Below are 24,481 nucleotides of genomic sequence, written 5' to 3' on the forward strand. Positions count from 1 at the left end.
TTCGCTCAGATCATAAGTATTACAGATAAGTCAATCGAAGATCCTGGAATACCTCCACATGTAAAGTGAAATGACTACTTTGTGTACACATTGTAGAAATATACTAAATGCTTAATCATAATACTAACTACTGGTATTAAAATCTTAACATGAATAACAGACATATTTTCAAATACCTTTTTAAATACTTTCAACTTTTAGAAAACATCACAAGGCATTATTTTAAAATCTTACCAGGCAGCATGTTGGGTTGAGACAATTTTACTACTATATTAAAGGAAATCTATATCAAAGTGCTAAGGCATATCTGTCTACAAGATGTGGCTGGAAAGTTCCAGAAGTGACTTTATAAGTTAAAATTGAGCTTACTCGCTTTTGTCACGTTTTTAAAGTAGTTTCCTTGGGGATGGCTCTACATGAACTGGAAGTATTTATAAAACTTCATTATTGATATCGGTTTTTTATTGCCCTTGATGTATGCTGCTGGACTTCTTCACCAGCCCCTTTCAAAAAGTTTTTACACTAGATTTTTAAAGTATTTTTTTGATGTGTAAACATCTTTGGTGGCACCTACTAAATTTTGGACAGTAGTAAAATCAATGGGTCATGATTTTGCGATGCGGAAATGACGTCATTTGACATTATTTCCATTTCATAACAAAGAAAAACAGAGTCGGGAGAAGTGATTGCACAAAGGATTATGGGAGGTGATCTTGGATGTGCTCAGAGCTGTATAAACCAGCTGTTGGCAGAAAAATGTTTATGATTCAGGGCATGCCATTGCCACCTGTGGCAGAAACCTTTTGGTAACCAGAGAAGATACCTTGAGGGTAGTGATCTTGGATGTGCTCTGAGCTGGCATAACCAACTCTGAGCACACCCAAGATCATTACATTACATGCGCTTCAGCCTTACCAGTTGAAGTGCATGTAATGTAGGCATTACAGTACCCATCTGTATTACAGAAACTGTTGTATATTTCAATCAAGAGGCAAATCATAAATGTTATTCTGCAACCAGTTAGGCCGGTCAAGAAATATTTGAATCAGTCCACAATTAGGAGATAAGACTCTAAATTACATGTGAGTAGAATCTTTTGCTTGTCATTGGCCATTCTTATTAGGTTGCAGAAGTCCTCATTGGTCATCAAGTTTTTGTATTTCTTTGCAATTGCACTGAGTCGGTTGAGCGTGGCAAGCTTTAGATCCTCATTCATCTCGCTGTTTGGATGATTGTAAAAGTTTTGAAAAGGGTCTTCTCGCAGCCACGTTACAAGGCTATGCAGGTCATTACTGCATGCTACATTAGGGTCACATCGTCTTACATATTTCAATCAGTTTGTGAAATGTTCAAGTCCGATTCATACAATTTATGTTCTAGTATGAGCTCTTCATTGTTGTCACAGATTTTGACATATTTTATCTCTGACAGTATCTCTGTTTCATTGCAAAAAAGAAGTGTGCAACATTACCATCTCATGCTTGTACTCATTGAGATCCTGAGCCAAGTCGTAGTTTCAATAACGTATTATGCATGGATACTGTCGTTTCTTGCAGATGTCGTTAGAGCTGCATGTGTAATTGGCGACAAAGCATGACAGAGTAACATGATCCAATATGATAGTATGATTGTAACAATACAAATACTTGTATTGTTGAAATCATACTATTCAACAAATGGCTACAGTCAAATGGGTAATTAGGCTATTGGCCTAACCTCTTCCAAACATTGATTTGGTAGAGTAAGCAGCGGGCATGAGCATAAATTACATCATTCATGATTTCTGTTATAGCTTTTCGAAATTTATAAGTTAAAAAAAGTCACATAAAACATCTTTTGTGCGAACAGGGTACACCTGTGATTTTTTTTAAATTTACTGAAAGCTTTTCTGAGCAATTATTTTATTATTGTGTTTCGTTAAATCCTTATCATTCATGCAGTGCAGGGTTTTCTTTATTATCAAAATTTATTTTATAGGTCAGAAGTTGGGGTTGTGGAGATAAAATTGAATGATGGGTGGAGACTAAGGGAAGGAGTGAGAACTGGGCAGTGGGACAAATGCAATAATATAAAATTGTTATAATTGAAGTCTTCCATTCATTTTAATGAGGTTGAGGGTAGTATGGCAAGAAACACACGTCAAACAAAGTTTATCTATTAAAATCATTTTTATTTTCTATTTACATTTTTCTACAAAGTTCCTTCCTTATTCACAAGAGAGAAATCTTACAGTAAATGACTGCTTCGGGATATATTACACGTAAACAATATAAGTAGTCTGTCCGTCTTGATAAATGCTAGTTTGCATGGATACAGGATAAACTGTATCGGTAATTTCTTGTCCGTCTTTTAATTCTGGTACAGTACCTGTATTATATATATATATATAAAAAAAAATCAATTCATGCTATTTTATATTCTTGTTACCAAATATACTGTGTACATACACTGTGCTGCCACTTTAAAAGGTACACCTGCCCAGTAGCGTGTTGAGCCTCCTTTAGCCTTCAAAACAGCCTGAATTCGCCTAGGCACGGATGAACAAGATTGAACAAGATACGAATGGAGTACCATGCAGAATGAATGTGTCACGCAGTTCCTTGAGATTCTATGGAGGTGTAGGCCTGCAGCAAACAGCCCTTTCCAGCTCATTCCAAAGATGTTCAATAGGATTGAGATCCAGGGAACTGAGCGGGCCACTGCAGCAAAGAAAAGTCATTGTTATGTTTCTGGAATCATTCCATAGTGATTCGGGCTTTGTGCACCGGCGCATTATCCTGCTGGAAATAACCATCTGACTGAGGATAAACTGTCAACATGAACGGATGCACTTGGTCAGCAACGACGTTTAGGTACGATGTGGCATTCAGACGTGAATCTATGGGTATCAATAGATTCAACATGTGCCAAGAAAACATTCCCCACACCATAACACTGCCCCCACCACCTTGCACAGTAGTTGTCAGACATGACAAGTCCATGGATTCATGTTGTTTTTGCCAAATTCTGAGCCTTTCATCAAACTTTGAACTCAGACCAAGCAACTGTTTTCCAATCCTCAATAGTCCAGTGCTAGTGTTGTGCCCACAGGAGGCGTGCTCTCTTGTTCTTCATTGATAACAAAGGTACACGATGTGGCCGTCAGCTGTTGTAGCCCATTCGCGACAAAGTGCGACTAGAGGTCTGTTGCAATATTTTGTTCTGCAGACCAAGGTTGTATTCTGACATGTGCGACATTGTGGCCTGTCTGTTTGCTTGCACAATTCTAGCCATCCTCCTCTGACCTCTCTCATCAACAAGCGATTTTCCTGCACAGGAGTGCTGTTGAGAGAATGTTTTCTGTTCGTTGCATCATTCTCAATACAGCCTTTAAACTGTGGTGCATGAAAAGTTCAGGAGAACTGCCGTTTCAGAGATTCTTTGTCCAGCACATCTTGCACCTACTACCATGTCACGTTCGAAGTCCGTTAGATCACCCCTTTTTCCCATCCTTGCTATGGTTTGTTTGCTTAACTGATACTAGAAATGTTGTTCTGCTGCATTTATATCCACAATTGTGGTCATGTGACTTGCAATGTTGTGGGACAAACCATTTGTGTGCACAGCAGGGGTGTACCTAATAAAGTGGCAGCACAGTGTATATTCTAATAATACGAAATAATGCCACTGGTTTGGTAAAATTTCTCTTTATGTATTGCCAAATATCAAAGGTTATTATAGTAATAATAATACATAAAATATATGTAATTATTTTTTTAATAGAATCCTCAAAGTGCAACATTAAAAAAAACTGAAAATTGTAATTAGTGTCATCAAAAATATGAAGTATCAGAAAGTGTTAAAATGGACAAAAACTGGAAGGGCCCTCAGATTTGTGAATATATACAGAAACTTTCTTATTCAAAAGTTAAATGGTATTCCTGATTCTAACATGGTATAAGATGAAGAATAGCAAAAATTTAAGAGAACTTTAGTGTAAGCTGCAAAAAATATGTGGGGAAGAGGTCTATAAAGACAGGAAAACTGAACCAATTTAATCAAAACTTGTAACAACAAAACTTTCATTTATTTATTTCTATGTCATTGGATTTCTGGCAAATCATGTAATGACAAACTTAAGCATTTTTTTAAGGAAATTATCAGTACTTATATTAATACACAGTAAATGAAAAAATAAAAAAAAACACTAAACAAACATCACTGTTCTTTACTGCTAGGTAGGCTAAAAGTTTCCTCCTCCATAGAGGTTAATTACATGATATGAGCCTAACAAAATTCATGAAAGCTCCTATCTATATTTTTATAATTAGTCGGAATGTGTAACGGATGCTAATAAGTAAATATTCCTAGTGGGTGCATGAATGGTTGGATAGGGTGAGGATCCTTGTACCTCAACATAGTTATCTGCCTGTTTGCATGATGTAAAACCCAACAATTGATAGAAGAGAAAAAGCAGATATGATACAAAAAAAATTCCAGCAATGAGGAATGGAATAAATTTTGTGAATTATAATAAAATAATTTCCAGTTTAACCACAATTTTAAAAGTTATTTTATTATTTAAAATATTTTTATAGTATTTAAAATATACTTTGGTATACTTTACCTAAGTACACCAAAGAGTATATTTTCCCTCATTTTTTTTTTTTTATTTCTGCTGCTGATGGCAAGTGATGTTTTCAAACTCTTCAAAATTATGGATTATTGCTTGCTTCAATTAAAATAAACACTGCTTCATTCCCCCCCCCCAAAAAAAAAAAAAAAGATTGAGCTGGTTGCATAGTTTGTAAGGATAATTTACAATTCATGAAATCCCAATTTTGATTGAACTTGTTAATTCCAATTTTATCAAAGATGATGACAGCATGATCATATCCTAGATCCAATGAAGGTAATCTGGAAAATTCTGCACATGCATCTAAATACTATACAGCAGACTCTTGATTTACCAGGACACCTTGACTCCAAATAAAAAATTAAAAAAAAAAAAAAAAAAAATCAACCAGAAATCATAAAATTCAACTAATAACTAGAATAGGTATAAACAGATGTTTTGCACGTTGCAAATAAGCGACAAGAAGCTCCGTTATAAGTCATCATTGGAAGATTATTATCTTGCAACCCCCGCTGTCTTCACACCCGCAGCTCAAAAAAAATAAATAATAAATAAGAAAAAAAGAGACCAAATGTTTAATTTCTTTTAATGCATTGCGTCGATTGTTGTGTTCCGTCACACCGCTAAAGGACGAATTTTGTTTCGTTATTTATGTCAGGGATGTCGGAATTTTTTTTTTATAGTAACTATTTTTTAAAATTTTTTTTTGTTTATAAATCGCAAAAATGATGGGCAAACGCAAGAGTTGTACTTTCAATTAAACAACAATTTGAAATTATTCAAAAGTTTTAAAACGGTGCATCTGTTAAATCTCTAATGAACCATTATAATGTTGGTGACCAAACCATATGCGACATTGTAAAAAATAAAGGGGAGCTATTAGATTTAAAATCGACATCATAAAAAATAAATGCGTTTCTGATACGCAAGTAGTGCATGGTAAGATTTTTTGTTTTTTATCTATCGCCATATTTTTTACATAGGTTGCTGAACATTTTTTGATACATAAGATCCTGACTTACGTAGCTTCAGACTTATGTTATTTATATATGTTATGTTATTATGTTATTTTTTTTTTTATATGACTGAAGATTTCAATGAAGGGGACACACATTTCACCTATAATATTGTAAAAACCCACACAATTCCAGCTATCGGTATTAATGCAAATACAATAAGATCGAATTTACAACCCGTTTATAATAGATTGCACTAACAGAAAAGCCCAGTAACCCAGAAAGTGCAAATTGTTTTTGTTTTATGGCAGTGAACTCTGGAAATGTGCTTTAGTAAAATGTGAGCTTGCATGGAGTGATAATAGTGAGTTTTTGCCTTAACCCTGTGAAGTTATTTTCAGAAAATTTAATTTTCACTGTTATCATGGTGCTGACTAAGAGAATAAGTGACTATGCTACTAGTAATGCTACCAAGAAAAGGAAAGCGATCGAGTTGGATCAGAAAATTAAAATAATAAGAATGTATGAAAATGGCCAAACATTAACAAGTATTGTGTGGAATTCAGATTTGTCAGTGACAACGGTGAACACAATAATAAAGTAGAAAGACAGAATATGAGAAGCAGTAAAGTGATTGGCACCAATGAAGTTAACTATAATAACCAAGGCTACGAAATACAAATCAGTTTTTTTTTTTCTTCCTTTTATGTTTTCTTTTCTTATGTGCCACTCTGGCTACTTCACCGCTGTCCCCAGATAAAGTTTTTAATTTAACTAATTAAAAATATATAACTATTTTTCTTCATTCTTCTGAGGATATTATGTGGTTTTTGTAATTTTGGCATATCAGGGATATAGTAGCAATATTTTATTAGTCATTTCAGAGTTAGTTACGTAAAACTCAACTTACATAAGAAGTCCTGGAACGTATCTCTTACGTATGTAGGGGACTTGCTGTATTTTTAACCGGGAACTTTGTTTTACCATCTACCTCAGAAAATTGAGAGTTCTGTATTTGTATACATAAAGAAGCTAATTCCACCTCTCTCAGTTCCTCAATTCTGTTTTGTTGAACCACTTTAATCAAAACCTGTGACAATAACAAAATTTTTATTATTCCTAATATTGCAGGATTTCTCAGAAATCCTGCAATGTTGATCTTAAACATTTTGAGGAAAATGGAAAATCACCTTTATTCATATTAATACACTATAAACAAAAAAAAAAAAAAAACCCTAAACAAACATCACCTGTTATTGCACTGCTAGGTAGGTCACAAGTTTCATCCTCCCTCTCATCCATCACAACCTAAAAAAAATGAAACATAGGTTGTTATTTAGGCTATTTAATTTTATATTTAATCAGTATTTTCGCACAAAAATACTGATTAAAAAATACTTTGTGCAAATGAAATTCATCATTTTCACTCATGATTACTTTGTGTATACAGTATATATACACTCATTGAAATGAATGCACTCTTTTTCCCAGAATTTTGATTTTCCTTATTTTCATTCATAATAATTAACTTTATGTGTATACAGTATATATGCCCATTGAAATTAATGCATACTCTTTTTCCAGAATTTTGATTTTGTTCTCCATTCCTATTCTTCCTAATATTTTTGCATGACATCAGGAGTGTCCATTCTGTTTGTAATTAAATTTTTGGTGTGGAAATTCTTTTCTGAATCCTAAAGACACCACACAGGTACAGGGAGTTTCCTTATTCATTACTGACCAATGCAAGGGAAACCGCTTAAGATAACTTCTTCATATTTGTTAATACTTCTTTCCTGCATACATATAACTACTAAGTTTATCAGTCATGAAGTATTAAGAAACAGTCTTCTGCTCTAGCAGTAGTAAGCAGTGAGATGCATTTGGTAACATGTGCAATTCCAAATTTTATGGAAAAAAATTTCAAATTTATACATTAATTCTAGTTGGTGTATGAAGCATAACAAATAAATATTTGAACCTTTTCATTGCCAAATCATGTGCAACTCACTCCAACTTATTGATAGTGACAGAAGGGTCACTGTAGTCTATTAAAAAAAAAATTAAATGATTCCCCCTTGCACTTCTTACATTAATTACAGCTTGTCTATACAGTAAGGAAGTATGATAAAAATTTTCTGCTCATGCACTAGTAAGTGCATGAGAAGAAAATTAAATAACACATTCTTATTTAATACAATAATTAATTTTATTTCAGATTCATGTGAAAATGCTCAAAGCTAAAATAATCAATTCCATTCACTCTATAATAAACTATACACATTTATGAAAGCAAAATGTGTATACTTTACAAACTATAAAATTATTTCTTGGCTGGTTCCCCCTCCCCCAATAAAATCTAAACGAGTACTATCTTACAATGGCAACTTTATGTCCAGCTTGAAATTCATAAATGGTATTTCATGCTGTCATTTATGATTATGTTACTTATCACAACTAAAGAACAGTCTGTAATGAATTTCAGTTTATTACCTGGACTGCTTCAGCTAACGTTGTGGGCTGTACAGTTGTACTGACCAGATTTATATCATCAGTAACCATAATATCTTCCTCTAATGAAGCATTATTCTCCACCTCTGTTAGCGAAGCATAAAGATTATCTCCAGCACTGTGTACGGTAGTAGTTACAGCATCCTCGAGTGGTGGCATCATGGGATCAAGACCTAATTGCTTCATTTTCACAGCAATGTAAAACAGGTAGTCATAACATTCACACCTAAAAATGAAATATTGCAATAGTAGCAAAGTCCAAAATAAAGCAATAATAACTTAGGAAGTAAGAAAGCCATATTTAGTTTTCCTCTATTTAATTCAAGTTGTTCATCAAATTACTGCTTTGAAAGTTCATATAAAGTCATATACAATACTTAATGTGAGAACATCTTTAGCTAAATAAGGAAAAAAAAAAAAAAAAAAACTTTCAGCAAAACAAAATCTTATACAATAAAATGAAGAAGGTCAATTTACTTTTGTGGTGGGTGCTGTGAAGAGGAGATAATTAGAAACTATCCTCACAAAAAATGTGAAATATTTGCATAATCTCAAAAAATGCATTTTATCAAATTCTCAAAGGCAATAATTGTTTGTTGTGCCGATACTAGTTTTAATTCTAATAATTTATCTCTTCTTTTTTTTTATTTAGTTATTTTTAATTTATTTTTATATTCAGTCTAGACCAGAGGTTCCCAAACTATTTCGATTCAAGGCACCCTTGGTGTCTATTTTTTTTTCACGGCACCCTTAGTCCAAAAGAGACACTTAACAGTTCCATTTATTAAGTAGTTAGGTCCAAACAACTTAATAAGTAATGTTGAAATTGTGTTACTACCTCGAGCTAGTAGTTCTTGCGGTGTCCGACAGATGTCAAGAATCGCTGTTTCCCTCGAATATTTAAAATATCCCGTTGTGCCCCTGCGAGTTTGCTATGCCACACAGTTTGCAAACTGCTGGTCTAGACTATTTCTTCCTCTAAACCTTTAATTTTAAGAAGTGTTTTTTAACCATAAATTCATTCCATTGGAAATTGGTTGTGTTCATTGTGTCCCCTTACTTGAAACCTTGGTGGAATGCTGGCCTGACACACTGTCAAAGAAAATGTTATTTCAGCTCCATAAATTCTAATATGTTGTCACTATCAATAAGCTTATCGATACTTTCAGTCTGTGAAGACGCACAGTATTTTTCTTATATTAATTAAGGGAGAAATTTGGTAAGAAAAAGAGGATTTTTCCTTTGAATTCCTCTACTGAAATTATTATTAGTAGGAACAGTGGCAAATGATATAAGAAAGCAAGCTTATACAGCATCAGCTAACAAATAAATACAGGCACAATTTCACCTGTCAGTCTTCTCAGTTTATCTAGTTCTTGAATTTATTCAAAGTACCCACCTCTACAACACCAGATGGGAGTTTGTTCCAACAATCAACCACCCTCTGATGAAGGGCAAATTTCTACACATCCAACCTGCAACCATCCTTCCTTGATTTGAATTTATGCCCCCCTCAGGTGTGTAATCTGAGCAAGAGGAAGGATTCCATCAGCAGTGAACTTATTCAATTCATTCAAGATCTTAAAGGCCTCAATTAGATCTCCTCACAGGTACCTAGTCTAGGCTGCAGTTTGAAAAACTGAAACCCTTCCTAGTAAGAGCACCCTTTTGCTCCCCTCACTAATCTTGTTACTCTTCTCTGAACCTGTTCCAACAGATCCAGATCCTTCCTAAAATGAGGTTTCCGGACCTGTATGCAAAACTCAAGGTGTGGTTTAACCATTGCCTTATACAATAGGATAACCACTTCCTTATCCCTGCTGGAAAAATTCCTGTATATCATTAACAAAACCCCCATGAAATGTCCTAGCAGCCTCTCTGCACTGCTTAAAGAACTTCAATATCTCACTGCACAATTGCCCATAGGTCTTTTTCATTTTCCACTTCCCTGAGTATAGTACCACACAGTCAGTACATTACTCTGGGGTTATTGCTTCTCATATGAAGTACCTTGCATTTGTCAATATTAAACTTCAATTGTCATTTCTCAGCCCAATTTGTCTATATCTTGTTGTAGCAACATACCCTGATTACCTTGCTAACCTTCATATCATGTGCAAACTTAGACATTAAGCCATATGCCTTCATCAATATCGTTAATAAATACAGAGAATAACAATGGGGCCCAGCACTAAGTTGTAGGTTTCGATCTTAATGCCTAATCAGCTCACAGATTTCAAAATATTTCCAATCCAGCAAGTGTATTTCGCCTCAGTAGTCTAACAGGTGTATATGGCCCTGGTAGTTTTACTTCACACTTTCTTTAGTGTGTTCAAATGATCATATGGAGACAACCATTAAGAACCTCCCTACATTTTCTTCCATGAGTTTGATGGCATTCCTTGTTTTTGTATTAAGCTCGCTTCATTTTTTCTGTTAGTTGTTCTTACTGCATTATTTAACAAAGCAATTGACAGCAATTCTATTATAAATTCCTGGTGTATATACAGGGTTATGCCTATTCTGAAGAATAGCTAAACCTCTGTCCGTATCTGATTTTAAACATTTGGCATCCCTAAGATTCAGTAAAAGGAAAAATAAAAAGGAAATCACTAATGGCATACATAGAACAGTATTATGATACTAAATATTATACATAATATTACTATACTAAATATTATGATACCTGCTATTTCTTCAATGTAAGGATTTGGTGTAAAGGTTCATGGCACTGGATGATAGAAATGCCAATTCAGCTGGAAATTGAATATGCTAAGGCAAGAAAAGGGACTTTTCTTGCCTTAGCATATGGGTAGAAACTGGAAACTATTGTAGCTTTTTTTCTAGAAAAGTGATTATAAACAAAACTGATGATCTGATTCCGTTTTCTGAAATTTGATTCTATGAAATGGCCAATTCTAATAACCAGTAATCATATTTAAGTGGTACCTACTGTATGTCATGGTGAGAGCTTAATGGAGAAGATCTAATATATTAGATCCTTAGCCAGAAAGAGCATTTTTATGATAAAAATGCTCTGTCAAAAATTATCAATGAAACAACTGGCTTTAGAGAAAAATCCTGAAAAACCAACCTTGATAATTTACAATTATTTTTAAATAATTAAATTTTTAACAATCAAAAAATTCTATGAGCTTAAAATAATAAAAATGTTTTATTTTATTAATTTTTTTATCTTATTCATTTAATATGTTAAAATTGGCTTGTTGCTTTTTAACCCTCACATCTACATTTGGATACACAAAAGGGAAGGTTCTCTATCATGCACTTTGCACCCAGTACAGTCGGTCCTCGTATAACACGTGTTTACATTACACGAATTCGATCACACACGATTTATAAATAGGGGAACGTTATCTTATATAACACGAACCGAATTCGCTTATACACGATTCGCCTTTGTGTTTACAAGAAATGGCAGTCGAACGCGGAATCACCCCAACTGAACGCAACACGATAGGAATGAAGAAGATTCTGAAAATGTATTTATGTGTTTTATATCAGTGAAGGGGAAACACATTTCACCATAATAACGTAAAAACCAACACAATTCCAGTTATCGATATAATGGCAAATGCAATTAGATGGAGTTTACTACCAGTTTATAACAGATTCCACTAGCAGAAACGCAACTGGAAATTGTTTTTATTGTTTTATGGTAGTAACCCCCAGAAATGTGCTTTAGTAAAATGTGAGGTGTTAATAGTGTATCTCGGCCTTTACGGTGTTGTTTATTCAGTTGCTACACGCGCGCAGCTTTGTTTATGTGTATCAAGCGTGCCTCCTCGTTTTGTAATTGTGCTTTATTCCCTAAAAATGAGTAAAATACTAAAAGGTGTGAAAAGGAAGCGTTCTGGCTAAGACACTGCAGATTCAGTGAAAAAAAAAAACCAATATCGATAAACAGAGGCGGACTGGGTCAAAAATTCTTAACCGGGAAAATTTATAGTGGCCTCATACTACAGTTTATGGCCAAAATCACACCGGCCTCCGGCCCACCGTGGTTTCCCCCGTAAGGCTTCTGTCCGCCTCTGTCGATAGAGAAAAAATATGAAATTGTGAAACGCTTTGAGCGAAATGAAAGGCCATGTGATATTGCACGTGCTATAGACCTAAATCAGGCAACGCCGAGAATTACAAAGAATGCAGAGAAAATAAAAACAACTTTCATAGCAGGAACAACTCAGTGTAATTAAAATCCATTAGATTAAGACACAAGAATTGGAAGAGATGGAATGGCTGTCATCTGTTTGGATAGAAAATCAAACAAAAAGCAAGTTTGCTTACGATAGAAGCAAAAGCATTAGCAATATTTTATTACGACTTACGTATTATAATTTATACTTACGTATTATAAAATACGTAAGTATTTTATTACGACTATTTTATTTAATATAATAATTTTTTTACGAATAAAATACGTATTTTATTCGTAAAAAATACTTTTTTAGTATTAAAAAATACTTTATTATAATATTTTTATTACGTATTTTAATCGTTATAAAATACTTAACATATTTTATAACGATTAAAATTACCCGATTATTTATTGCTTGGTAATGTTTTGGTTCCAAATGTGTGTTCAATCTTGTGTGGTCGGCACCTAACCCTACTTTTCCCATAGGGCCTGTTGTTTATATTGCACGATTTCGCATTGCACGAGGGTTTCTAGGAACGCAACTATCGTGCTATACGAGGACAGACTGTACCCGTGTTAGCTCTGGATGTCCCTAACCATACCATGTGATCTAGTCATCAGCCAAAAGTGCAACAAAAGTTTAATTTCACCACTCATTTTACAAGTGAGAGGTCTCTAAAAATAACTTTCCATTAAACCTAAAACAACCCATTAATAATGCAAAATTCCCTGCCATCTCATACTGGCAAATCCCACAGATGTTGCTATGGTCAGATTTATGTTCTGTGCATGATCTGAAAAAAATATTTTATACATATTCAAAATTGGCCAAAAGAAAATTGTACTGCCTATGTCACAGAATAAAATGCTTCAGAATTACAAATTTTGACAAGATTAAGAAAAACAAAAGTATAAAATTCTTCTTGATTTTCATCCTAAGTAATTAACACTAAAATATGGAGGCGCCTCCGTAGCCAGGTGGGAAGAAGCAGCAGTGCGCAGCATACGCTTCTTGATTAGACCGGGGTTCGAGCCCGTTTCCACCAAATACGGAGGATGCGGAAAGGTCAGGGAATGACCACCGCACATCCCGGAGCAATATGGCCTTAGTTGCTAATGCTCCTAAAAACCAAATAACTAACTAACTAACTAAAATATGGCTATTTGTAAACAAATTATAACAAAAAATTAAACTTCTTAGATCAAGGGATGAGGTAAAACAATATCAAAATTACATTTATAATTTTCATTCTATAATTTATAATAATAATCACTTACATGGTTTTTGTTTTTGCCCACGTATCTCCCCAAACATACACGCCATGTCTTCGAACCAATATTGCACAAGTATCTGGGTAGTTTAGAATTACATTTTCCATCCTACCCTAAAAAAAAATTATTTAATACATTTATTAGACACTCAATTTATAGTCTAATTCTTTTTTCATATCATTCAAATAAAAATTATATTAACCGATGCAATGTAACTACAGGATTATTACAAAGTAACTGGCAATTTTAAACATTTGTAAGCAACATAATTTTAGAAACTGAGGGAAGGCAAGTAAATCAAATTAAAGAAGAGCACCTAAAGTTTTGATGAGTTACACCTACAGATTTGCAATATGGGCACTAATAGTTATTCAACAAACATTCCACCAAAAATCAAGCTCCTCCCACACTTTATGCAGTGCATCAGGGGTTGCTTTTTCTATGGCAACAGCAAGTCTATCTTTCAGTTCAACCACATTCCTTGGTAATAGACGTCATCTTTCACAAAACCACAAAAGAGAAATCCACTGGCATTAAGTCTGGGGATCATGGAGGCCAATGAATGGGACCCAAATGACCAACCCATCTTTCTTTGATGGGCTGATCCAGGCATACTGTCACTTCTTAATGATAATGAGGTGAAGTGCCATCTTTTTTGAAGAACAATTGTCTGCTGCAGTTGTCATTGCTGATTTGTGATATCAGGAAATTCAAGCATTAGGCCTTACACAGCCAAATGGTCAGGAGTGAGAGTGCCGAACACAACCTCTTTGAGTGAACTGTGGTTCAAGCCCGTGACTGCTAAATATGATTAACAATTGTATATTGTATATTCATGGTTTATTGTAAACTCCACTGACCTGGTGGTTGTCGGAATATAAACAAGAAACAAACAAAAACAAAAAAAACTGGCGATCATATTTTCATGAAAAAAAAGGCCTGTAAACTTTCTCTGAACCCAAAGCACAGAACACACAGACTTTCAGGCCATCATGAATATGTTCAAGTAAGAATGAATCACCTGGTTTTTCTGAGTCCCAAACACAAACATTGTATGTGCTAACACAGTTACTAACATGGCATGTGGATTAATCACTGAACATGAGACACTTGGGTAGGTTGTTTTTATCATTATGCTCTGCCTGTTTCAACACAGAAACTGGTAGTTTCTGTGTCAACACAGAAACTTCTTGCGAAGAAGGGCTTAAGTTTTGCAAGTTACAGTGTCTGGAGACTAGGCACCAGCGAGGTGATCTGATAGAGGTGTATAAAGCCTTGAATGGTTTGAGCATGCTCAATGCTGATGGGATTCTTCCTCTAGCTCAGAATAATCACCTGAGAGGGCATAAATTCAAATTGAGGAAAGACAGATGTAGGATAGACGTGCGGAAATTTGCCTTTAGCCAGCGGGTGGTTGGTTGGTGGAACAGACTTCCATCCCTTGTAGTGGAGGTTGATAGCCTAAATAAGTTTAAGGCTCAGCTGGACAGGTATTTTGAACGAACAGAGGGGTGAAGTGGGTTTTTTTTTTGGCTGATGCTGCATAAGCTTGCTTTCTTGCATCAAATGCCTCTACTAATGCTAAGTTTCATTTTGTCTTTGTGACTGACTGCACCATTTGACTGCTGTTAAGGATTCAGATGCAAACATTTCCTAGCACTTTTCAAATTGATGATGGTAGTGGTAGTAGTAGTAGTGGCATGTGATGCAAGAAAGCAAGTGTGTGAGCTTATGCAGCATCAGCCAAAAAAAAAAAAAAAATTACAAAACAATCCCCTCTAAATGTTTGTCCAGTTCCTCCTTAAATTTATTTAACCTATCAACTTCCACAACGACAGATGGAAGTTTGTTCCAGCAATTAACCACCTGCTGGCTAAAGGCAAATTTCTGCACATCTATTCTACATCTGTCCTTCCTCACAGTTGGTACGTTTCTCTGGGATTACTTCTACCCGTATGCAGTACTTTGCATTTGTCAAGGTTAAACTTCAGTTGCCACTTCTCAGCCCATCTGCCCAAATTTTCTAGATCCTGTTGCAGTAACACACTGCCATTACTGTCATTAACAACCCTGCCAACCTTTGTATCATCTGCAAACTAAGCCTAATATATGTTTTCATCAATATCATTTGATAAATATACAAAACAACAGTGGACCCAACACCGAACCCTGTGGGACTCCACTAATAACATTAGTCCACAAACAGCAGCACCCATTGATTACCACCCTCTGTCTTCTCCCACTCAACCATCCTTTTATCCATTGTAGCACCCTTAATACCATTCTGCTCCAATTTGTACAGTAGTCTTCCATGCGCAACAGTGTCAAAATCTTTCCTGAAATCCAAATATATGATATCAAAATTATTTTTTGCATCCAGTTCCTTTGTAACCACATCATAATATCCAATCAAATTTGTCAGACAAGACTTTCTCTTAACAAACCTATGCTGTATCTAAATTATTGCTGCAGCCTTGTCTAGATGATCCTGCAATGCATCTTTAACCAGCAACTCCATTATTTTACCCAGAGCAGAAGTTAAACTAACTGGTCTGTAATTACTCGTGTCACCCTTTGATCCCCTTTGTGAATTGGGGATACATTTGCAAATTTCATCTCCAGTCCATGGGGATCTCCCTTGAGTCCAAGGATGCTCTCATAATTATGGCTAAGGGTTGGCTTACTTCCTTTGCTGCCTCCTTTAATATAACTGCATAGATCCCATCCACCCCAGGCGCCTTTCTTATGTTTAACTTCAACAATTTCTCCTCCACTTTGTTCTCAGTTATTACAAAATCATTAAGCACCCTGCTACAATTTGATAACCTTCTGCCATTTTCAAACCTTAATAACTCCTCATGTGTGAATGTAGATGCAAAATACTCATTCAGTTTGTTTGCTATCTGAGCAGGATCATCAACAGTCAAACCATCGATATCAAGTGGACCAATCAGATTCATCCCCTTCCTTTTAGAGTTTATATAGGTAAAGAAATGCTTGCTGTTTTTCTTAGCATCCTTTGCCAAAGATTTCTCGTAATCTGCCTTCGCCTGCCTAACCTCCTTTGTGACTTGATTATAGACTAGCTTATATATATCATAGGCTTCTGTGTCGCCTGATAATTTATATGCATCCCATGCATTTTTCTTCTCTGCCAAGAGTCTCATTAGTTCATTTGACAACCATTTAGGCCTAAACCTTGAACAATATTTCTTAATAGGTATGGTGGCAGACCCAATTCATGATTTGCATACTTTGATTTTTTCAGCTGCTGAGGAGCATACATTTCACTTCCTCTGCTGTTTCATCACTTGCACTTGGTCTGCCTGTTTTATTTGCATGAGTCACAAACATTCTGTACTCATGAAATTTCTGTGCCACTATACATGGAATTTCTGTTGGGTGGATCCTTTGTAAAATGAGTGCAAAAAAAAAAAAAAAAATGTTCTTGTTTATACTCCAGCATGACTAGGCCAGAGGAGTTCACATTATTTTGACAATGAATACAATCATTAACCATATTTAGCAGTCATGCAGGCTTGAACCAAAGTCTGCTCAAAGTGCATATGCTTCAGCACCTTTGTTCATGACCACTCAGCTACATTATGCCTATCATTTCTAAACTGTTGTTGCTGACTTTGTTTCTTCATACAAAAAGACATTGCACTTTTTTGGCACTCAGTTGTTGCTACAGCAGTGCCTCTGATGAAGGCAGACATAATTACCACTTGTCTCAAAAAAAAAAAAAATCACTTGTGGCTATCTTTCTGCTTCATTTTATATACAATACAGCTATCAGTATATAAAGTTGTTAAGCTACTTTGCAATAACCCTGTATATGGTTTAACCTCTACTTTTATTTCAGGAATAGCAGAATTTTATATTTTTCATAACTTTATATTTTATATTTTTGATTCTGAATCTAACTCCATTAGCCACTTCTGTAATACTGCTGATCTGCTTCATGATTTGCATTGAATTTCTTCACTTCAACATATTTATTCCAAAATAAGGAGCAGAAAAAATAAGCAGGTAGCACTTTCCCTTTAAAAAAACTGCTGATATTGGAAATAATAATGCCACAACAGATTACATGAAAACAAAATTACTGCTTTGATTACAATTTATATAAAATTCCAACTGAATTTATATTTTGTTGCAATACTTTCAACCAATTTCGCATTGTGTTTATGATATTTTGATCTTGATGTTATTTGCAGAAATTTTTGCAATAAAGCAAACACGGGAAAAAGTACACAAAACCTGCTTTCAATTTTCTTCTCAAAAAAAAGCAGGGAGGGTTACAGAATGAGAAAAATTCTGCATGTAAGCAACAATGTATTCATCTTGCATTACATATGACATTTTTAATTATGAAGCACAACTTCGAGAGACAATTCTGAAGACCAGCTTCAAACTCCTTGCAGAAACAACTGTGAGGAGAAAAGGAGCAGAATGATATAAATTATATATAACTGTGGGAGAGTTTAATAAATTTTTGCTTACTTTACATAGCATACTTTGTGTTCCTTCTTAACATAATATAAAAATACAAGTGAATTACCTTTAAAACCCTTTCTTCTTTTGTGTTCTCAATAATAGGGACTATTAGTTCCTCATCATAATCATAATTTGTTCCACTTCTTCCTTTTCTAATACCCTTCATGAAATTAAATAATCTGGTTTTAGAAAGCAGAAAAAGAAAATTATTTCTCCTAACAAAATTGAAAGTTTACAAAGTATTATAAATTTTCAACATTTATGATTATCAGATCCCCCCCCCCAAATTACTTATATAATTTGAAAAGAATCATACCTTCAGTACATAATAACAATGACTAATACACTAGAAAGGTGGCAAACTGTTATGGATGAATTTCATAATTAGTACACATAATCTTAGTTTTAATTGTTTCATTTGATTTATTTTTCATCTTTTAATGATTCAGGAGTAAATATGCAAAAAGGATATTAAAAAAAAAAAAAAAAAAAAATTTTACAATATATTCCCATTGTAAAACAGAGTGAAGGAATTAGTGGTGCTCTGCAGACAATGATAAAAAGACAATTCAAACAGTAAATGTTTAAGACAGCTGCATTTTTTTATTCTTCAAATTAGTATGTAAATAAAAATACTCTGCATGGTTTTTGATGTGCTTGTAAACTAATGTTTGTTTTTAACTCAGTTTCTTTATGCTATTTTAGAAATGTTATTTGTTTTTCCTATCATGTACCATTTTTTCACAAATCACTTAAGTTAATGTATTATTGAATGTATTAATAAAATGTTGATGTTAATTTTCTGGATCTAAAAACAGTTCATAAACCACTGGTAGACCCCCAAAACTGTCCTCTTTCCACCATTGCACACCAAAATGGGTTTGATTAAACAATTTGTGAAAACTTTACCTCAAGAAGGTTCCTGCTTCAACTACCTTTGTACTAAATTCCCATTGATCACATAAGAGAAGATAAAACAAGGTATTTTTGTTGGATGTCAAATTTGCAAACAGATAATGGACCGAGATTTTAGGGGAACTATGAATAAAAGAGAAAAACAGGCGTAGATTAACTTCGGGTCTGTTGTTGAGAACTTCTTAGGGAACAACAAGGATCCAGACTACAAGAATATAGTTGAAAGTATGCTGGGAAACTTCGAGAAACTGGGCTGCAACATGAGTGTCAAGGTACATTTTTTTTTTTACACTCCTATGCCAACTACCCAAAAAATCTAGGAAGTGTTAGTGAAGATCAGGGTGAAAGGTTTCACCAGGATATTGTCAACATGGTGGCTGATTATTGCTGGATGCTGAAGAGGGAACACAAAGTAGAAGGATCTGTAAGAAAATCAAAGAAACAAAAATTTGACCATCATAAATCAGATTTTAAAATGAGATGCGTGTTTAGTGGACTTTTTACCACACTGCCCTTTTCAATAGTGTTTTAAACATGTATTTAAATATATATAAAAGTCTGGTAAAAGTAGCATTTTGTTATAATTTTAGTGCACAAATTCTGCCAAAATTAATAAAAAATTTGATTTTTCACAAATTTATTTTGTGATTTTTTTCAAGAAACCTGATGTGATGGAAACAATTTTTGAAATCAGCTTTTGGAAGAAGATATTACAACATACAATGCAATGGACATATCATTTCCTTCTTTGGAGGCAGAATTAAATTAATTTTACTGTAAGCTACATTAGTGACTGCAAAATAAAATAAAATAAAATAAATGGTATGCATACATTAAGCGCTGAGATATTACATATAAAAAAGTGTTGCTCCTGTAACAGAACACATTCCTACTGCTGGCTAAGAAAATAAAAAAAAGTCAGCAATGAGGATAGCAGGCATATATGTGTACCATGTTCCTTTTTATATTTTATTTTTATCCACTATTCACAATTTAAAGTTCATCGATTAAGTCTCTGAAGAAGAATGCGAAGTTGCTTCTATATTACAATATTTTGTCTTTTTCCAAATTCTAAATCACTAAATTCTATTAAACCAGAATGCAGATTTTTGTCTTTAATTTCCAGCTTTAGTAGCTAGCTGCCTTACTTAGGAAAAATGCCCTTTAACTAATTAACAGTTAAACTGATATAACTTAGCTTAGTTTAACTGATATAACTTAGCATAATGCAATGTTTAAATAAAAACATGTTAACGAGAAAGGACCTTGAAAATGGTCATGAAAATAACTGGAAGAAAAATAAGTTATGCACTTCTCAAGAATCAAAGCTCCTTGGCAACGTAAACAAAATGAAAACAGAACAAAAAGCAAGTTCATCTACAGAAGGGAACTCAACCAAGCCATGAACCAAACAGTGGAAATAAAAAAGGAATCAAAATTGTGAAAGTTACTGTTACGAAGAACAAAAATATCTTTAACAAACTAGATATGTGAATTGAGATACAAAACCCTAAATTTTTGATTTTTCAATCCTTTCACATAAGTTACAAGATGTTAACCAGAGCCACTGCTCATTGGAGTAGCCCTGGAAATAGGAAATCTTGATCAACACACAGGCAGCAAGCTGAAAGGATTTTGTAATAACAAACTCTTATTATTTAGAGTGCAATTGTTTACAACAAACGGTAAATAGTGAAAATATTCTTATCAACAGTTAAAGTATTTTTATCATTTATATATTTTTTTATATACTATTTTAATAGTATATAAAAAACCTATATAGCAAAAAATAGAATATATCATATTTTATTTTACTAATTTTTATTTCTTTTTAATTAATTTTTTCCAGGGTAATATTTACCTAGAAAAAATGAAACTAAGTTTGTATTTTTTTTTTTAATATTTAATGTAAACATTACATGCTTTTTGTAAGTTAAATTTTTAGTGTTTTGTTGTATTTTGAAATTATAAATTAAAAAAATCAAGTTTGTGATGATTTGTTTTGTTTTCATTTATTGTTGTTTGTTATTTGGTTTTCAGGAGCATTAGCAACTAAGGCCATATTGCTCCGGGGATATGTGGTGGTCATTCCCTGACCTTTCCGCATCCTCCATATTTGGTGGTCACGGGCTCGAACCCCGGTCTAATCAAGAAGCGTGTGCTACGCACTGCTGCTCCTGCCCACCTGGCTACGGAGGCGACGTTTCCATTTATGATTTCAAAAGGTACAGTTTTAAATTTATATGCGAGCCACATAATGCAGGATGATATAAAGAAATGCTGAATGTTTTTACAGTGTTTCATGAACATTTATATTCATACCTTTAAAAGGGTGGCAAAAAGAAGCTTTTGTAATTTAAATGAGGTAAGAAAAAGAATTAGTGGAGAGAATCAAGGAAAGAGACATCTCTTAAGAAATAACAAAAAGCAATAATAAAGAGGAAATAAGTACAGTGGTGTGAAAATGTATAAAACTGAACTAAAGCATGGAACCATCTCTGAAGTGTGGAACACTGAACTAAAGTGTTCCACACTTCAGAGATGGAAAATCTAGTGTAACAGAACTGTGACTTATTCTATTTGAAAGTCCACATATACAGCAAATGTCATGAATAGTGATTAACTTAGTATGTTGACAAGATGATAATAGAAAGCCTCTTTTGGGAAGAAAAAATGATGATCGAAAGTACCAAACTCATTCCAATTTCAGTTTTCACTTGTTCTGTACATTTAAGTAAATCTGCAACCTTTAGTTTATATACCTATATGTGTCATATAGGTAGGCAATTGCAGCTGCTCTCTCAAAATAAAACAGGAAAGGATTTTTAGCATATTTCAAATAAATATTCCTTCTGTGATTTATAATCAATCACACATAAGTGAAGTAACTTGAAAAATTAATTTTTCTGATAAACTCACCTTGATCATTTCTTGATGAGTGATCCGAAACTCATTTCCTTCATAAACCAACGTTGCTAAAACGGCATTCTTAGAATGTGAGTGGATCACTGCTCCAGCCCCTATAAACAACAGTAACAAATAAATATTTTTTATCGATATTTAAATTGTTTAAAAGTGATTAATTCTTAATTAACTATTCTCTATAAGGATCAACCTAAGATGTTTGTCCATTGTTCTTTGAAATCAGGTATATGGTTCAAAATGTTTGCTCTATCTATTCACCCATACACAGAATAATATTTTGCATGGAAAAGAGCAAGATCACAGATTTGTCAATGTACAAACGAGGACATCTACATCATATTGACATTCAGAACAATTAAATGATACCAACATTGCACAAATCCATCTTTTAGATATCTAATTTGAGGAGAAAGGTATTGCTGAATTGGACTGGCTAATGGTATAATCCACCTGAAACCTCTGGAACAGCATTCCATCTCCTTAGGAGGAGATGGAATGCTGGTACAAAATATCAGCATCCCAATGCTGTAAATTAGTCTGAAGTATTCATAAAAGGACCACAGCTCTCACTAAGATGAAAGGTGGGCCCACACATCATTAATTTTCTAAATAAACATTCATTTACTGATGTAAGATTACATTTAAGAGGATATTGTATGTATCCTCAGTGGTATACATTTTCATTTAAAAATTTTTTTTTTCCTGTTATCTAATGAATGGCAAAAACCTGCTGAAACAGTGATGGAACTCTTTTCAATAAAAAGACAAAACTATCCTCTATTTATCTGCATATGTAAACATACGTTCCTACTTATGCCAGAAAATTTCTTCTTGAAAGTATAATTTCTCCCATTCCAAAGCAATAAGACAATATAGTTTTTACCTGATTATAGAGATGCAAGGAACCTATACTGAAATGAGTACTTCAGATAATTTCTTTTCCAAACTAACTGCATTGTGTGATATAAATGTGAAATCTCTCACACAACTCAAATAAAATGCCAATTGTAACTTGCTCACAACAGTTATTATCATAAAGGGATGCAGTATTATTCAGTAATATGATATATCAATTTCCTCACATGCCCTTTGCTTCTATAGAATTGACCACATGCTTCCACATGTTTTACATGATGCACATTATATGTACTTACCTGCACTAAAAGATCCCTATTCCTAAAGCAGGAAACATTTAGCAATATGCAAACCTGGTGCATTATGTGTGTGAACTGCAGCAACCATGGGTAAGTGCCAGGATTTAATGGACTCTGAAAGAGGTATAACCACAAATGCTAGATGGAATACCACAAGAATCTGACTCATAACACATACTATGAAGACCATTCGGATTAGCAAAGCATTTTTATTGGTGGAAAGAACACAAATTAATGGCTATTCTTGCAACAGTAGAGAAAGTATTCATGGGATGTTTTTAGTAGGAATCTTTAGAACTCCTGATAGGTATGTATAATGCTTAATGATTGTGAACTATTTGCTCATTATTATGTATAACATGCACTTGGTTCTTCTCAATGGTAATGGAGTTTTCCAGCAAGACACCACACCACACCATACCATGAATGTCCGATATGGTCCAATGAATACATGGAAGCCTTTGCTCTTTCCTCATCTAAGATCTGGCTTTCTTGCCTTCGACTGTTAATTAATATCAAGTTTCCTCACACATCAGCCATATATTTTTTGCAGACTTTATTTCTTCTGAAGTTTTTAATGTATTAAATCTTACCAAAACAGATGTACAGTGCATGCCACTTATTGTGATCACAGATGATGTTATTACTTTTATGGAGTCCAGATCAGAGATATACTAATGTGTAGAAAAAAATGACAGTTATCAAAATCAGTGCTTCAGTTTTTGCTATCACTTTTGTGCCTTATCGCAGTTTATGCACATGCAGTGGAAATGAGTATGTAACATCCTAATTTGTTCTTAAACTCCAACACATTCCATGCCTGGTTACCACTTTGCCCCATACAGCTCAAGTTTGTTGGTGTTGTTGCTCCATGAAAGAAAGTACTGTTTTTGTACTCCTATCGATATGGCTGTATTACAGTAGAGCATTAACTCTTTTCTAATTCTTAATTTTAATATTTTCTTTATTATTTTTTAATGGTTTGTACGGATTTCCAGAAACAGAGTTTCATTTTTATTGATGGTGTTCTTGAAGAAATTGTGGACAGTCAAATTAAAGTATTTTATATTGCTTGATTTTAATGTTTTCTTTCTGGTAACATACACCTTTTTATGTATACATTTCCACTCTTCATCAATAAACAATGCTGAACAGCTGCATTCTTGTTTTCTCAGTTACTGTTATCAATTAACTGGGTCCCAAAGTGGTGACAATAAGCAGTGTCCACTGTATACAGAAAATATTAATGAATTCCTTCTTCAAGGATTTTTTTTTTATTTTTCCTCGCTTTTTCCCATTATATGTATGAGGTCAGCATTTGTTTGTTTTTTTTTGTTTTGGTATGAAATTTTTACGGCCGGATGCCCTTTCTGACGCCAACCACGTCACCCTTTATCCAGGCTGGGGATATGCGGTGGTCATTCCCTGACCTTTCGCATCCTCCGTATTTGGTGGTGACAGGCTTGAACCCCGG

The 24,481-nt window shown here is 34.0% G+C and overlaps 1 protein-coding gene across 1 annotated transcript in view; it reads right to left on the reverse strand.

Moving 5' to 3' along the window:
• Positions 1–2,247: 2,247 nt before the first annotated feature.
• Positions 2,248–24,481, reverse strand: part of LOC150079913 (uncharacterized) — a 35,504-nt gene continuing 13,270 nt past the window's right edge. The window contains exons 4-9 of the mRNA XM_090383973.1: positions 21,848–21,948; positions 18,078–18,173; positions 13,520–13,626; positions 8,065–8,308; positions 6,822–6,879; positions 2,248–2,367 (exon numbers count right to left, since the gene is read on the reverse strand). Of these exons, the coding sequence (XP_090240099.1) occupies positions 2,255–2,367; positions 6,822–6,879; positions 8,065–8,308; positions 13,520–13,626; positions 18,078–18,173; positions 21,848–21,948 (719 nt within the window). The 3' untranslated portion in view covers positions 2,248–2,254. The remainder of the gene's footprint in view (positions 2,368–6,821; positions 6,880–8,064; positions 8,309–13,519; positions 13,627–18,077; positions 18,174–21,847; positions 21,949–24,481) is intronic.

The sequence above is a fragment of the Mastigoproctus giganteus genome, chromosome 10 (assembly GCF_048544385.1).
Source record: "Mastigoproctus giganteus isolate SK-2022 chromosome 10, ASM4854438v1, whole genome shotgun sequence".
NCBI classification, from domain to species: Eukaryota; Metazoa; Arthropoda; class Arachnida; order Uropygi; family Thelyphonidae; genus Mastigoproctus; species Mastigoproctus giganteus.